The 15,316-nt window shown below is 34.4% G+C and overlaps 1 protein-coding gene across 8 annotated transcripts in view; it reads right to left on the reverse strand.

The window, feature by feature from the left end:
- The window catches only part of CCSER1 (coiled-coil serine rich protein 1), a 1,385,530-nt gene that overhangs the window by 455,803 nt on the left and 914,411 nt on the right, over nucleotides 1-15,316 (reverse strand). The window contains exon 10 of one of the 8 annotated variants that reach the window (XM_054253148.2): nucleotides 5,763-6,614. The exons of the other annotated variants lie outside the window; for them this stretch is intronic. Coding sequence (XP_054109123.1) covers nucleotides 6,603-6,614 — 12 coding nt within the window. The 3' untranslated portion in view covers nucleotides 5,763-6,602. Of the gene's footprint in view, nucleotides 1-5,762; nucleotides 6,615-15,316 lie in introns of those variants that run through there. 8 annotated transcript variants of the gene reach the window in all.

A 15,316-nucleotide genomic window follows, 5' to 3' on the forward strand; every position in this document is an offset into this window, starting at 1 on the left:
ATTATGAAAGATAAGTAGAAGAACTTTTCAATCAATGACACACCTCCCTCAACATGAATTAGATCAGAAGTGAGGATGAGACTAAATCTGGGCCATAGAGTGAAATGAAGCTTGTTATAGCTTCAGGGAAATTAGAATTTAACCTTAAATTATCCACAGAAAAAAACAACAAAACCACCACCCCACAACAAAAACAAACACCTTCCTAGTAGTTTAATATTTCTTCAATTAAATACTGAAAAAAGTTCTTTAAAGTCAAAGAACTCTAAAGCCAGTATTTCTTGTAGTTATTTCATTCCCAGCCTAATGACTAGACAAAAACCTGGTGGAAAGGCCAAGAAAATCGTAGGGAATTGGACCCAAAGCTAAAGCCTCTGGATGAAGTCAGCCTTGAAGCTTGCCTCCTCTTTTACGTTAACTAATATATTTATTTATTATTTGTGTAAGTTTGAGGGTTTTTTAAATTTACATTTGAAAGTATCTGAATGGATACAGTATTGCATAAGTCATTTAACATCATAATTTTTTTTCATTTACCACATGAGCCCTAAGGATATAAGAAGCTTATTATGGATATCTAATGAGATGATGTTTGTCACTGCATGGCAACCTATAAAGTGTAATACATTTTAAAGTCACTATTTAAGAGTATGAGCATAAAATAGTATTAACATTTAAGTTCATTTTCACTAACAATCATGGCTGTGCAAACGAAAATGGTAAAAATATGTGTAGGTATTATTTTTTGTGAAGAATTCAGAAATTATAAATGACCAATTTTACATATGTATAGCAACAACCAACAATATAACTAAATCTTTTATGAAAATTGGACATTTCAAAACATTTTCATATTTACTTTGCCAGTGGAAAACAAAGACCCTGAAAGAGAACATGTGAAAAATTATGGTCAATAAAGTTGAACATTTTTCTGTTAAAATGTACCAGATGTTAGCATATATAAACATTTACACCATTATCAACCCCACTTAAAATGTTGAATTAGGAAATACATTAAGTATCTGAATGAGGACATAGGATTTAGCAGTCAGATTTGGGTGCCGAAAACTAAACTTTAGAGAATAGAGCAAATAACCCTGAAGAAGAATTGCAGGTTACATGCAATATAAAATACAAGAATAAATGAAGTAGAATGACTAGGTAGTAGAAAAAGCTGGAGAGGTTAAGAACTTATTCAATGACATTTTGAAAGAACTTGCTTCAGAGAATTTCCCAGTGGACACATAAATTCTAATGTCAAGATTGCATTTTATCTTCATAGTTTTGCAAATGCATTCTTCTACTTTTAAGGGAATCTTATTTACATTGCTCATTAAATTACCCTAGTTTTGCCCTGGGTAATGAATAGAATTATGTTTTCAAAAATAATTATGACTTCAGAAATGACTAGCAAATTCTTATGTTTATTAAGGCTAACAATTATCAGTATTTCCTAATAAATATGTTTTGTCTTTATTTATCTACACTTGATAATGTCCAGTGCTTGTCAACCAAATTACATGAAAAATCATCAGTTTTAGCATCATAATAGCTAGTTGAATATTTTTATTAATACTTCAATAGTTCACGAGGAATTTTAAGGATGTTGAATAAAGGGATAAATTTTTCAGAGCTAAAAACTTATTAGCAAAGTTTCCTGAATCAGATACTGATCCCAGCAGGGGAAAAAGGAGTTTGTTAAGGAATCATGACGAAAACACTGATTGAATGATTGCTCAGCAGCCTGAACTATGACAAGAGAATTGATCCTAGAGAAAAAAGCAATTACTATTTTTGTTGGCATTTCAGCAGTGATAGAGAGGTTTGTGTGAACCTGTCACTACTCAGACTAATGAGGAGATTTTTAGAGGCCAGTTATAGAGGACTCTTTGAAAATCATGATTGTCCCAAAGCATACAAACACGTTTCAATGTAGTACTGCTCATATCTTGCATAAGTGTTTTTGGGAAAAACATGCCAAATACAGACTCATGCTAGGTGGAATTAGGTTTTCTAAAAACTAGAAAGTGGTCACAAAAATTGGATATATGACTGACGAACTTACAGATTGCTAGGGTGGGGTGTGTGTGTGTGTGTGTGTGTGTGTGTGCCTTTCAGATACTGACTTCTAAGTTTACGCTTGTCTATCTTGCTAATAAGATTCTTGTTATACTGGTCTGATTTTAAAAACAAAGAATACCATGATAGAAACAAATTTGGTATTCAAAATTGGGATTGGTACTTTGGAGAGAGAGAGATATATATATAACCTTAATCTAGTATATGAATCAAATCTTTTATTAATAAAAACAAATCACAAAATAACCCACACAAGCGCGGGCACACACACATATGCACAGACATTCCACCTTAAATGATGTGGCTCAAAAAAACCCTTTCTTTATTATATACATGCAAGTCAAGAATTAGTGAGGTTTTGGGGATTTGCTAGGCATAATAGAGAGAGAATACAAACCAAATCAGAATGTGACATAAAATAAAACTATGTTATCAAGGGTGGCTGATTGGCAGTCTTAAAATACTGCTAAAGTGGTATAATGATCTTTTAAAGATCATGTTTTTTTCCCTAAAAACCGCATATTACTTTTTACTAGTGGCACATTTCTTATTTTTGCATGGGAAATAATTTTGGTATCTTGTACTTTTGGGAGAAAAAGACTAAGAATTATACAGTAGAATGCAAATTATGATTGATCAGCCTTCTAAAGTCTTCACTGCAAATAATGCTGTGGGTTTGGGAAAGACAATAATTCATACTGGTCAAATATAGAGCTGAGCTCATCTCTCAGATCTTTCACATGAGCTATGTAACCCTGAGTAAGTTAATTCAACTTTGTAAGTTTTAGTTTTCTTATCTATTAGATAGAAAAAAAAAATAAAACTTTACTCAAATTTTTTTTTATAAAATAAGTTTAGGGATCCCAAGCCCTGGACCCAAGGAGGCTTCTAGGAAGATTATAGAAAAAATGTGCTTTCTAAGGTTAGAAGGCCAAAGAATGACTAATAGTAGGAGGATAAGACTTCTGAGGATAAAGATGACAAATTCCTCAAGGCCTTAGAAATAGAAATCCCATTTGACCCAGCAATCCCATTACTGGGTATATATCCAAAGGACTATAAATCGTTCTACTACAAGGACACATGCGCACGAATGTTCATTGCAGCACTGTTTACAATAGCAAAGACCTGGAATCAACCCAAATGCCCATCGATGATAGACTGGATTGGGAAAATGTGGCACATATACACCATGGAATATTATGCAGCAATCAGAAATGATGAGTTCGTGTCATTTGTAGGGACATGGATGAATCTGGAGAACATCATTCTCAGCAAACTGACACAAGAACAGAAAATGAAACACCACATATTCTCACTCATAGGCGGGTGATGAAAAATGAGAACACATGGACACAGAGAGGGGAGTACTAAACACTGGGGTCTACAGGGGGGAAAGGAGAGGGCCAGTGGGAGGGGGAGTTGGGGAGGGATTGCCTGGGGAGAAATACCAAATGTGGGTGAAGGGGAGAAAGCAAACAAAACACACTGCCATGTGTGTACCTATGCAACTGTATTGCATGCTCTGCACATGTACCCCAAAACCTAAAATGCAATAAAAAAAAAAATAAGAATACAATATTGGGAATCTGGCCAAAAACAAGTGCCATTATGATTTTTTTTTTTTAATTCAGAACTCGTTTAGAAATAAGAGAAACTTGTCTCGATGCCAGAACATGGTAGCTGCTTAGCAGAAAACATTACAAGAGGAAACATGTTGGTCTATTAAAAAGGAAAATTTTAATAAGCTGGGTGTTAGTTTGCTAAGGATAACGGCCACTAGCTCCATCCATGTCCGTATAAAGAATATGATCTTGTTTTTTACGGCTGCATAGTATTTCATGGTATATATGTACCACATTTTCTTTAGGGACCCAAATGATGAGAACATATCAACATATAAATGGGAAAATACACACTGGAGCCTCTCAGAAGGTGAATGGTAGGAGGAGGGAGAGGATCAGGAAAAATAATAATAGGTACTAGGTTTCATCCCTGGGTGATGAAATAATCTGTAAAACCCCCATGACACAAGTTTACCTATGCAACAAACCTGCACTTGTACCTCTGAACTAAAAGTAGAAATTAAAATAAAAAAGGAATCTGAGTTCTGACATAAAGCAGAAAGAGGGATGCAGATGTTATGGTAAAATTTGTTATAAATGCTACCTTGTCCATTTACTTAATGAGTGATTATGGTAAACATATACAGGTTTTATGACACTCAATATACTTGCTAAATTAGGTACACAGAGCTGTTTGAGGAGTTGGAATAAAAGGAGAAAGACACGAATTCATACACATGTATGGTGAAAAACTAGTCATTCTGATTGCATAAAATGATACTCATAACTACTCCCATACTCATATGGCTCTCTACCTGTATCTACCTAAGTTTAAATTTAAAATGGCTCTATGAAATGACAGTCAAGAGAGTGGGTAAGCTTGTTCTTAGAGTGAAACTCCACAATTGTCTAGACAAACATTAATGAAAGAGCAGCCTTGAGTAAAGAGGAGCTTTTCAAACTCCATGTACCTTTCAATGAAGACTAGAAACAGCTACTTATGATTCTTTTGGTTATAACATAACTTCCAAACTATCATCTAATTATGTTAGTCTTTGTACTGTTTCTCTCATGCTCCTAGCAATAAAAACTGTCAATTTAAAAATAACAGGGAAGGGAGGATTCTGGAAAGACAAAGGGGTAGGAAACACCAGGAATCTTTCTGGCCACCCAGTCAACAATTACACTGACAGAATCTGGCTCATGTAGCTACTTTGGAACTCCGGAGTATACTGGAAGCTTTTGACTTCATGAGGAAATCCTGAACAGAGAATTTTCATCAATTTCAGCTTTTAACTAGTCAGTGGCTATCCATTACCCACCCTCCATTCCTGAGACAGGCAGCCATGCATGTGTTCCTGGAGCAGCTTGCATACAGCTTATAGGACCCAGGGTGGCTCAAATACCAGGGATTTTTATTCTAATTGTTGATTGTTGCTGCTTATCATAGAGGTGCAGACACAGAGGTGAGCAGCCACTGTTGTTGTACCTGTCCCTCCATAGTTGCAATCCTTTCCTTCTCTGGCTCAAAGGACATCTAGGTGATTTAAAGGGCTGGCTCATTTTTTCCATTCTTTATTTTTGTCTTTCTCTTTTTGAGAAGTATACATTAAAGACAAAGAAATTCAAAAGCAACTACATTTCTGGAAGAAATTAGAGTCACTACACATGCCCAAAATAAGACACAGGCTTAGAAGAAATCTGAAAAGGTTTTACTTTACATCTCAGCCTATAACAATAAAACAAAATATCAAACCCAAGGGAAGGAGACTAATGCGATTTCCAGAGTTACCACATTATTGGATTAAATCCACAGTTTTCACAAAAAATTCAACAGGCTTATCCTATGGTCTGAATGTCTCTACCCAAATTCATGTGTTGAAAACTTAATACCCATGCAACAGTGTTGGGAATTGGGGCCTTCTAGGAGGTGTTTATGTCATGAGGAGAGAGCACAAATAGATTGATGCTATTATAAAAGGTCTTGCCAGAGGGAATTTGGTTTCTTTTGCCCTTCCCTCTTTGGTCAGGTCAAAGGAAGAAATTGGGTTGCTCCTTTCTGGAGGACACAATGTTCAAGGTGCCATCTTGGAAGCAGAGAGCAGCTTCCAATGATAAATTATCTTCTGTTTTTTTTTTTTTTTTTTTTTTTTTTTACAAATTACCCAGTCTCACATATTCTGTCATAGAATTACAAAATGGACTAAGATAGCATGTAACAATGGTAAAAGTATGGCCTCTCAAAGGAGAAAGTAAACCAAGAAAAATGGTTCCTAAGAAGCTGCAACAGATCTACTAAACAATAACTTTAAAACAATTACCTTAAAGATGCTCAAAAAACTAAAGACATAAAGTCAGGAAAACTGTACAAACAAAACAGAAATATCAATAAGGAGATTTAAAAACTTAAAGTAACCAAAGAGAAAATCTGGAGCTGAAAAGTACAATTACTAAAATGAAAAACTCATCAAAAATATTCAAAGACAGATTTGAGGAGCTAAAAGAAAGGATCTATGAATGCAAAGATAGGAACCATGGAAATTATTGAGTCTGAGGAATAGAAGGAAAAAGACTGAAGAAAAATGATCAGAGCACAAGGAACCTGTGGGATACCATCAAGCAGATCAACGTGTGCACTGAGGAGTTCCAAAAGAAAGAAAGGAAGGAAGGGAGGGAGAGAGGGAAAGGCAATAGAGAATATTCAAAGAAATAAAGACCAGAAACTTCTCAAATAAGATGAAAGACATGAATATAAACATTCAAGAAGTTCAATGGACTCCAAGTAGGATGAACTCAAAGAAGCACACATTGAGACACAGTATAATCAGACTATCAAAAGACAAAGAGAAATGGCAACCATAAACAGAGACACAATTTGGCACATCTGAGAGATACTCAACAAGCTTATTTGGAGATCTTTCATCAGCATCTTTGGAGGCCGTGCAGCAGTGGGAGGATTTATCTAAAATGCTGAAAGAAAAACAAGATCTGTAAACCAAGAATCCTATATCTGGCAAAATTATCCTACATAATTTAAGAGACTAATGCATTAGTTAATGTTTCAAATACATATGTATTAGAATGTTATTTTGTGATATCAACAACTAGAAAGGTTCAAGATATAAAGGAGCAGAGTTGTTGTTTATGATTGCAATTAAAATGGCATAATTTTAGAGTTTTATAAGTTTAAAACATTAAATATAATCCCTATGGCAGCCATGAAGCAAATAGCTATATAATTTTGCTTTAGCAATATACCCAAAAGGGATGAGAATGGAATGAAAATATTATTAAAGAAAGTAAACTAAACAAGAAGATAGTAATCCAGGAAAGGAGGGACAAAATAGCTATAAAAATATAGAAAACAAATCACAATATGACAGATGGAAGTTCTTTTTTTTATCAGTAATACCTTTAAATGTAAATAAATTAAATTCCAAGATAGAATGACAGAGATTGGCAAAATGGGTTAAAAACCAGAATCCAGTTACAGGTTAAGTACCTCAAATTTGAAATTTGTAAATCTAACATGCTCCAAAATCTGAAACTCCTTGAGCACCAACATGCTGTTCAAAGGGACTGCTGTTTGGAGCATTCAGATTTCAGATTTCAAATATTCAGAGTAGAGATTAGTAAATACAATGCAAACACTTCAAAATCCATGCCCCATCCCCCCCAAAAAATTCTCAAACCTGAGATGCTGCTGGCCCCAAGCATTTTCAATATGGGATAACCAACCAACAAATGCCATCCAAAAGAGGGTCACTTTACATCCCAAAACACAAATAGGTTGAAAGTGAAAGAATGAAAAAGATATTCTATGCAAATAATAACCAAAAGAGAGCAAGGGTGACTATACTAATAACTAAACAAACAGACTCTAAATCAAAAAAGATTACAAAAGACAAAGAAGGACAGTATATATTAATAAAAGGCTCAGTAAACCAAGAGGATATAAAGAAAAATAAATAAAATATTTTCTCTAAATGAAAACTAGGTAAACAATAGAAGAAAGTGCTAAGCTGAAAAGATGCTGATTTAACAAAGAGTACCTGAGCCTTCAAGGTTAAGTTAGAGGATTTGATTTCTTTGCTCAATCTCTGAGATTTAACTGGTGACTGGCCTGAATCTAAGGTACTCCCTCACTTCACCTATGTTATGTGAAGCTGTGATTCTGGACAGCTCCAGAGGCAGTGATAGAGAAGAGTTGGCAACTATATGATGTGGCCAAAACCCAGGACCCTCATCCTATGAGTCTGAGGGCAACCTCTCCTATCCCTCAAGCCCTATAACCCAGTAATACCCCTTGTAGCAATTTACTCAAGGTACACTCATCCACATGCAAGAGATCAATGTACACAGATGTTTATTGCAACACTATGTTATGATGGCGAAGGACTGATCCATATGTCCCTCCATAGGGGTCTGGCTTAATACGTGGTAGCACATTTATGCTGCAACAAACTATACCTGTAGCTAAAATGAGCAAGATGTTACAGTAGGCATAGAAAAAGAACAAGACAGTACAAAATGTGTAAAAATTTGTAAGATATACTATTAAGTGAACAAAGATGCAGAACAACGTTAAAATGCATTTAAGAAGACGAGATGTATTTACATTTGGCCTCACTTATCCATAGAATAGCTTGGGAAGTTTCCCAGGAATCCAGCGGTGATTGCGTTTGGGAATGGAAAGTGGGTGTTTTTCGAATTTTGTAAAATGTAAATAAATTAATATATTCTCAAGCATGGAAGGAAGTTTAAAATACTGTATCCTCTGGAGGTCTGTGAACATAGGATTGTACCTTCAAAGTCGTTGTTGGCAGTCACAAATAGAAAGCTAAAGGAACTAAATCTGTGGGACTTGGGAAACAGAAAATAATGAATCTTAAGTCAGCCTAGGAACAGCCAGGAATACCTAGGTTTAAGGAAATATCTGTATTTGTGATACCATGTTCCACAACAGCTTGACGAAACTTGTACAATCATTGCATGGAATTCTCATTTCAAAATGGGAGAGCAAGGTTTGAGAAGTGTTCCCCACTCTATGTTGGTATCCCTAAATCAAACAATTCCAAGCTGGAATGAGTTGTCCTGCTATTGTAAATAGTGACAGCAGGTGTATATAGAAATTTTGTTCATTATAATTTATGGGACTTCATAATTCTCAGGCAAATTAACAATTAGAAAAACTTTCCAAAAGATTATATTTTTTTCAAGGGCATTTTTCCCTAAATTTATTCTCAAACTACTTTTGGTCCAAATTCATTGCAGAAATTGAAAACTATTTTGTTTAGTTATCCTGATCCCACTTCAGCTTGGTGTTATTTTCCATCATTTTAGTGGTTTATATATGCTAAACAACCTTGCCAGAGGAGAACACCTACATAGCTCAACCACCAATTAAATATACTTTAAATACTTTATGCTATGTAAATAGGCTATTTTTATCTTATTAAGCTTGATAGATTTTTTTAAAATCATGCCCTACATGAAGATGTAATCTCAGGTTTTTAAAGGAGCTTAAATATTTACCAATCAAAAACTCTTTCTAAATACTGTTTTGAATAGAATAAATCCATTATATCAAAATGTGTTATATGTTCATATGGAAAGGAAGAAATACTAATAGTTATTTTCACAGTATCATAGTAGTTACTGATCTCTCTCTCTATCCATAGACAGACAGAGAGAGATACAGGTTTACATGAAATAGTACAAAAGTTATTTTCCTTTAAATATTATCTCTAGAAGTCTCCTGAATCTTTTGCCATCAAAGTAGAAACAGATATTAGGTCCGCAAGTGGTCCACAAAAGGATGCAAAGTGTTTGGCTGAGGTTATATATTTTTTAAAAGCTTTATGTAAGTTACTATTAAAGAGTAAGTATAGGTTATCAAACAATGATCATGAACCTAAGAAGTTTTTCAATTTTATCATACAGTAATTTTCATTCCTTATAAAATTTCTGTCTTGATATCTAAGGCACTCAGTCTTTCAACATAATCCAATAACTTGAGTAGAGAATGGAAAAAATATTTTAATCAATTCTGTCATGTTAATCTTTATAGATACTGATCATATAAAAATAGCAAATAAATTATTAAAATTAAAGAGTCCATTCCTGTTCTATTAAATACATGTAGAAAAAGGCATTTTTCCCCATACACAAAAAAAAACTAGGGTTCCATAACAATTATATCAAGAAATTATTTTAAATAACTTTCTTGCATTTTCTCATGTAAATTAAAAAAAATATTTTAGATAAAGCATGAAGAAAATAGAATTGCATGTCTTTTCCTTAGAATTTACCACACAAGAATTTACTGTGGTAGATTTTTAAATGTGATTATCCAACTATAATATTAATGCAGAAGATAAATGGTAAAATATTACTGCTAGTAACAGCTGCTTTGGTGTGCCTTAAAGTTGTAAAAACTGGCCTTGAATATTTGTACACAATGAGCAACATTTATGATATAAAGCACAAATTAAAATATTCATTCCAAAGTAATGATATAAAATGAATCAAGCAATATTACTCTGTGAATACACATGAATCTCTTTTGAAAAATGTTCATTCCTCAGAAAAACTGCCTGTGTGCCCGATTCCTTCCTTTCTAGGCTGCACTATATCCTGTGTTGTGAATGCACAATTTACCCAGATATTCCAATATTAATGGACCATCAGTCCATTTTTAGTATTTTGCCCCTTTAAACAATGCTGAAAATAAATAATCGTACATAAATCTTTTAAGCATTGGTAGTTTTACATCTGCACGATGGATTTTTAGGAACAGTTTGCTGAGTCAAACAGTATATTTATTTTAATTTTAGTCGATGTTAACAATGCTTTTTAAAATTTTATGAAAACTCACATTTCTACCCACAATATATGAATTTTTCAAGCATCCCAATAGCAATTGATGCTACTGATTTTAAAATTATTCTGTTAAGTTTAATGGCTATAAAATAATTAATTGTAAATATAAGTTATATTCTGACAACTAATCTGATATCTTTTCATATTCATTTTCGACTTGAATGTGTTTTTTGATATTATTATAGATACTAACCCTCTGTCCTCTGTACTTCAGATAAATTTGTCCAAGAACTTCCATTCTCAGAATAGAAATACATAAAATAACACCTCTAAATCTTGAAGTTTTCCTATTTATGAATGTTGTCCTCTACATATACGCAAAACAAAACACTCCTGTATGGCATGAAATTCCAAAAAAGCACACAGCTAGAGAATATCATCAACAGTCAAAGAAAAGCCTATGCCTTTCCCTCTTGTTTGAAAATATTATAATAAAGGAATAAAATGGAAAGAATACCGGGAGAATTCCAAATTTCTTGTTTTCAGTGAGATACTTATTCAAAAGGTAGGCAAAGAAACGTAAGAGAATAACAGTCATCTGTGCTATGAAACCAGAAGAAAATAAGTAGAGACTGGGAAGATAAATCACAAGATACAGTATTATCTGAACTGGCCTCAGATGCTTTGTCTTCTATTCTAACTTTCTATGATGGTTCTTCAGGTTTCCCTCCACAGGAAGCAACTGATCGACTAGTTAAAATTAGACAAAGCTAATTAGATTGGCAGAGTCTTTTCTAAGCAGCTTCTTTGTTCCTTTATCTTAATTTGCATACATATACAATTTATGTTACCAATACAACGGGTTTGTAACACAAAAAGGCATTATTTCAGTGTAAGTACTACTTCAAATGGAGTTAAACAATTTACACAAAGAAAGGTTATTAAATGGTTTAATGTATGTATTTTTATTTATGTATTTACTTTTTTGAGGCAGAGTCTCGCTCTGTTGCCCAGGCTGGAGTATAGTGTGGCTCTATCTCAACTCACTGCAACCTCCACCTCCTGGATTCAAGTGATTCTCCTGTCCCAGCCTCTTGAATAGCTGGGATTACAGGCACCTGCCACCCATACCCAGCTAATTTTTTATTTTTAGCAGAGACAGATTTCACCAGGTTGGCCAGGCTGGTCTCAAACTACTGACCTCAGGTGATCTGCCTGCCTCAGCCTCACAAAGTGCTGAAATTACAGGTGTGAGCCACCATGCCCAGCCTAGTGTATACATTTTTTATTTTCAATTATATACATACATCCCTAAATATGAATATTTATTCACAAACACACACAAATGTGTATGTACAAAATACTCTGTGAAAACAACTGCATGGGAAAGTAAGGAAAGCAGAAGTTAAAAGCCTAATTTTACAATGTACGGTGGATATTGAAGTTTAGAAAAGTAACTAGTTTGATTAGTAGCAAAGAACAAATGAGTAGTATCCTGGGCCAGTGCTCCATAGACTCCTGATTACTGATTCTGTGTTCTACCCATGAAACATGATCAAGTTATGATAGAAATACAAAATTGGAAAATCTTCCTAAAATTACAAAGGAAGTAATGCTGTCTCTTTAAAAGAAATATTTCATAAAATTACATGAAATTGATATTTGTTTATCATCTACACAGAGTAGGCATTTCTCATTGCAATGATTTGGTGCTGCTTCCTTAGTTCTTGCTGTGATTTGTGCAGAGATGTGATTACATTGTATTTCCCACAAAGAATGACACAATTTTATTACTGTTCTCTCTCCAGTTTATGTATCTGCCTCAGTTTTGAGATTACCTTTATTTTGTTTAGCTCTTCACTCACTTAAAAATAATATAAACAAGAAATAAAAATGACCACCAAACAAGGTATCATAGTGTTTTTGAAAATGAAAAAATCTTTTCCTTTTTATGTTTGTTACCCTGTTTCTTCACTAGCCTCAATTAAACTGAGGCTCTGGACTTGAATAGCCATGGCTGGATTCCTGATTTCATCAATTGTTAGGTGACATTCAGTAAACTACTCTAAAGTATGACTTCATCATTGGCAAAAATTCACAAGCATATGACATGTAAAGGATTCAAATAGGTGGATTGAACTGACCCAATTAGTTGCATTACATTACCAGATCCAATTTCTGTACTACCTCTATGTATTATTATCATTGTAAAAATGCACAGCATTTTCATCTTGGTTAAATTGTGAAAACTGACTAATACCTTAGAATAAACGAAGTATCTCTTCATTGCTTATTTTGTTGACCTTCTTTCTCAAAGTTTATTAAATGGGTAAATATTAATTACAGTCACCCCTAGTTAATCTTAAGAAAAACAATTATGGTGTTCATGTCTTTACTCTTGTGTGCCCCCTAAGGTCAATTGTCAGTCTTTTAAAATTATCCTTTAAGTATGTTAAAAGCCTTAAGTATCCCCGACTTTAATATTAGAGTCTTATCATTAATAGTTTTTATCTAATCCTTTATCATGCCAATAATGGATCATTAAGCACGGGATGAACTCATACAGAATCAAAAGGAAGCCCATTATTTGATCTTTCAATGACTGTAATGCAGTGTGTACTCTAGATTCATTTAGAGAGTTTGCAATGCATAACTATGAAGATTTGCTTCTCTACCAATATAAACTTATTTCACAGATGATGTTATTTTAAACTACCAGTTAATTTTAGAAACACAGAAAGATTTCATCATGAGTAGGCTTTCTGGAAGTCATATGCCCATCACAAGTGTATAATCATATTCTGTTGAAGGATATCAGATTATTCAATAATGTTCAACTGTACATATGAAATTTATTGCGGGTGGATCACGAGGTCAAGAGATCGAGACCATCCTGGTCAACATGATGAAACCCCGTCTCTACTAAAAAAAAAAAATACAAAAAATTAGCTGGGCATAGTGGTGCATGCCCGTAATCCCAGCTACTCAGGAGGCTGAGGCAGGAGAATTGCCTGAACCCAGGAGGCGGTGAGCCGAGATCGCGTCATTGCACTCCAGCCTGGGTAACAAGAGCGAAACTCCGTCTCAAAAAAAAAAAAAAAAAAGAAATTTATTATAAACTGTCTCTCATTGTAGCCTGCCCACGGAATATAGATTTTCTATCATCAAATAATAGAAATAATATTTTAGGTTCAATTATCATATTTAAAGTCTCCCTTTTGAAACACCTTTATGAACAAAAACATTATTTAAAAATTAAATAATATATATCTTGCACTAAATTTGAAGGGTTTTAAAAAAAATTATAACAAATTGAGGAACATTTCTGCAATGGCAGCTTCCCTTTCGCCTGCAGGGCTGGATAGTTCTGGTCGCTCTGTGACTGACATTCTGAGTGCCTAACTCTGGAGTGAGAGTTTTTTGGCCTGCTGGGCTTTGTGCTGCAGGGGGATCCATCCTGCTGTTTGGACTGTTTCCAAGTTCCATCTCCCTTCATACTGTGGGGAGGGTAGCTCTGACCCATCGGCTTTTTGGCTTTCTTGGCGTCAGCCAGTGCTTCCGCCTAGATGTATGCTGACCACCCCAGAGCCGGCTGAAGTTGCTCTTCTGACTTGTTCAGGCAGCTCGCTAAGGCTTTTCAGCCGGCGAAGATCTCCTGTTCTGTGGGTTGTAGAGGGCTTGGGTAGAGCACTGTATCCTAACCGAAGTCCCAGAGGGGGAGATCCCCCAGTCCTCCCGTCAGTTTCTTGCTCCTTCTGGGTGAGGCAGTGCCCCACCTTGCCACAACTTGCCCTATTTGGTTTATAGTCACTGTCTGACCAGACCCACAAATTGAACCTGGTACCTGGTTTGGAACTGTGGAGACCACTCGGCTTCTCTCTCTCTCTCACTGGGAGCTGCTTTCCAGAGCTGCCTCTTATTTGGCCATCTTGGGATCCCATCAACTCTCACTTCTTAATGGACCCCAAGATTGTTAAAGCCTCTGCCCTTCCCCATTTCCCAGCATTCCTTGCACTTTGTTGGGAGTGGAGGAATGTGACAGTTTTAGTTGATAGAATTATGATGCAAATGATACAAACAACTCTTAGCTTTGACACTTAAAAACATACGGCCCTCTCCCCCTTGTAGCACACAACTTCTGAAGCTATATATTCATTGTCATAGCTACAACATGGAAGAGATGTTCATCCATAGCGTGAATGAGAAAGAAACCTTTCTTGTGTGAGTTCAGGAACACAATACATAGATTTGAATCTTACCATCTGAATAACAAAACAATAAAAAAGAAAGTAAATGGTGTTTCAAGAAACTCCAATTAAAATAAATCAGTTCAATTTGAATAATTAAAACTTAAAATTTTTCAATTTAATTTCTGATAATTGCTAAAAATAAAGCTGTTAGTATTATGAATAGAAAGCGAAAGTTTTGTAAAAATGGAAAAACCATACATACATAGAATAATTATTTGTTACATTTAGAAGACTCTCCACCTTAGTTACAGACTATAGTGTCTGAATATTCAAGATGACAACATTAGATTTCAATTGTAATTAAACATCATCAAACAATAATTGAAAAAACTTTAGTTAGGCTTCTCATCTATACACAAGTGCCTGTCTTTATTATACCCCAAGATTTTGCATTATTTTTTATCTTCTCTAACCATATAATGAAAACAAATTAAAAAGACCCAATATATTAAAAGCTACTTTATAGGAGTTTTGAAAAGAATTACATCTATCAAAGAATCTAATTATAATTTTGGATACTATAGAGAAATATAGAATAGGGATATACCAAATATTACCATAATAATGTTTTAATCTATTTTTATTTTTTATGTTATATAT

Source organism: Callithrix jacchus, chromosome 3 (genome assembly GCF_049354715.1).
Source record: "Callithrix jacchus isolate 240 chromosome 3, calJac240_pri, whole genome shotgun sequence".
Taxonomy (NCBI): Eukaryota; Metazoa; Chordata; class Mammalia; order Primates; family Cebidae; genus Callithrix; species Callithrix jacchus.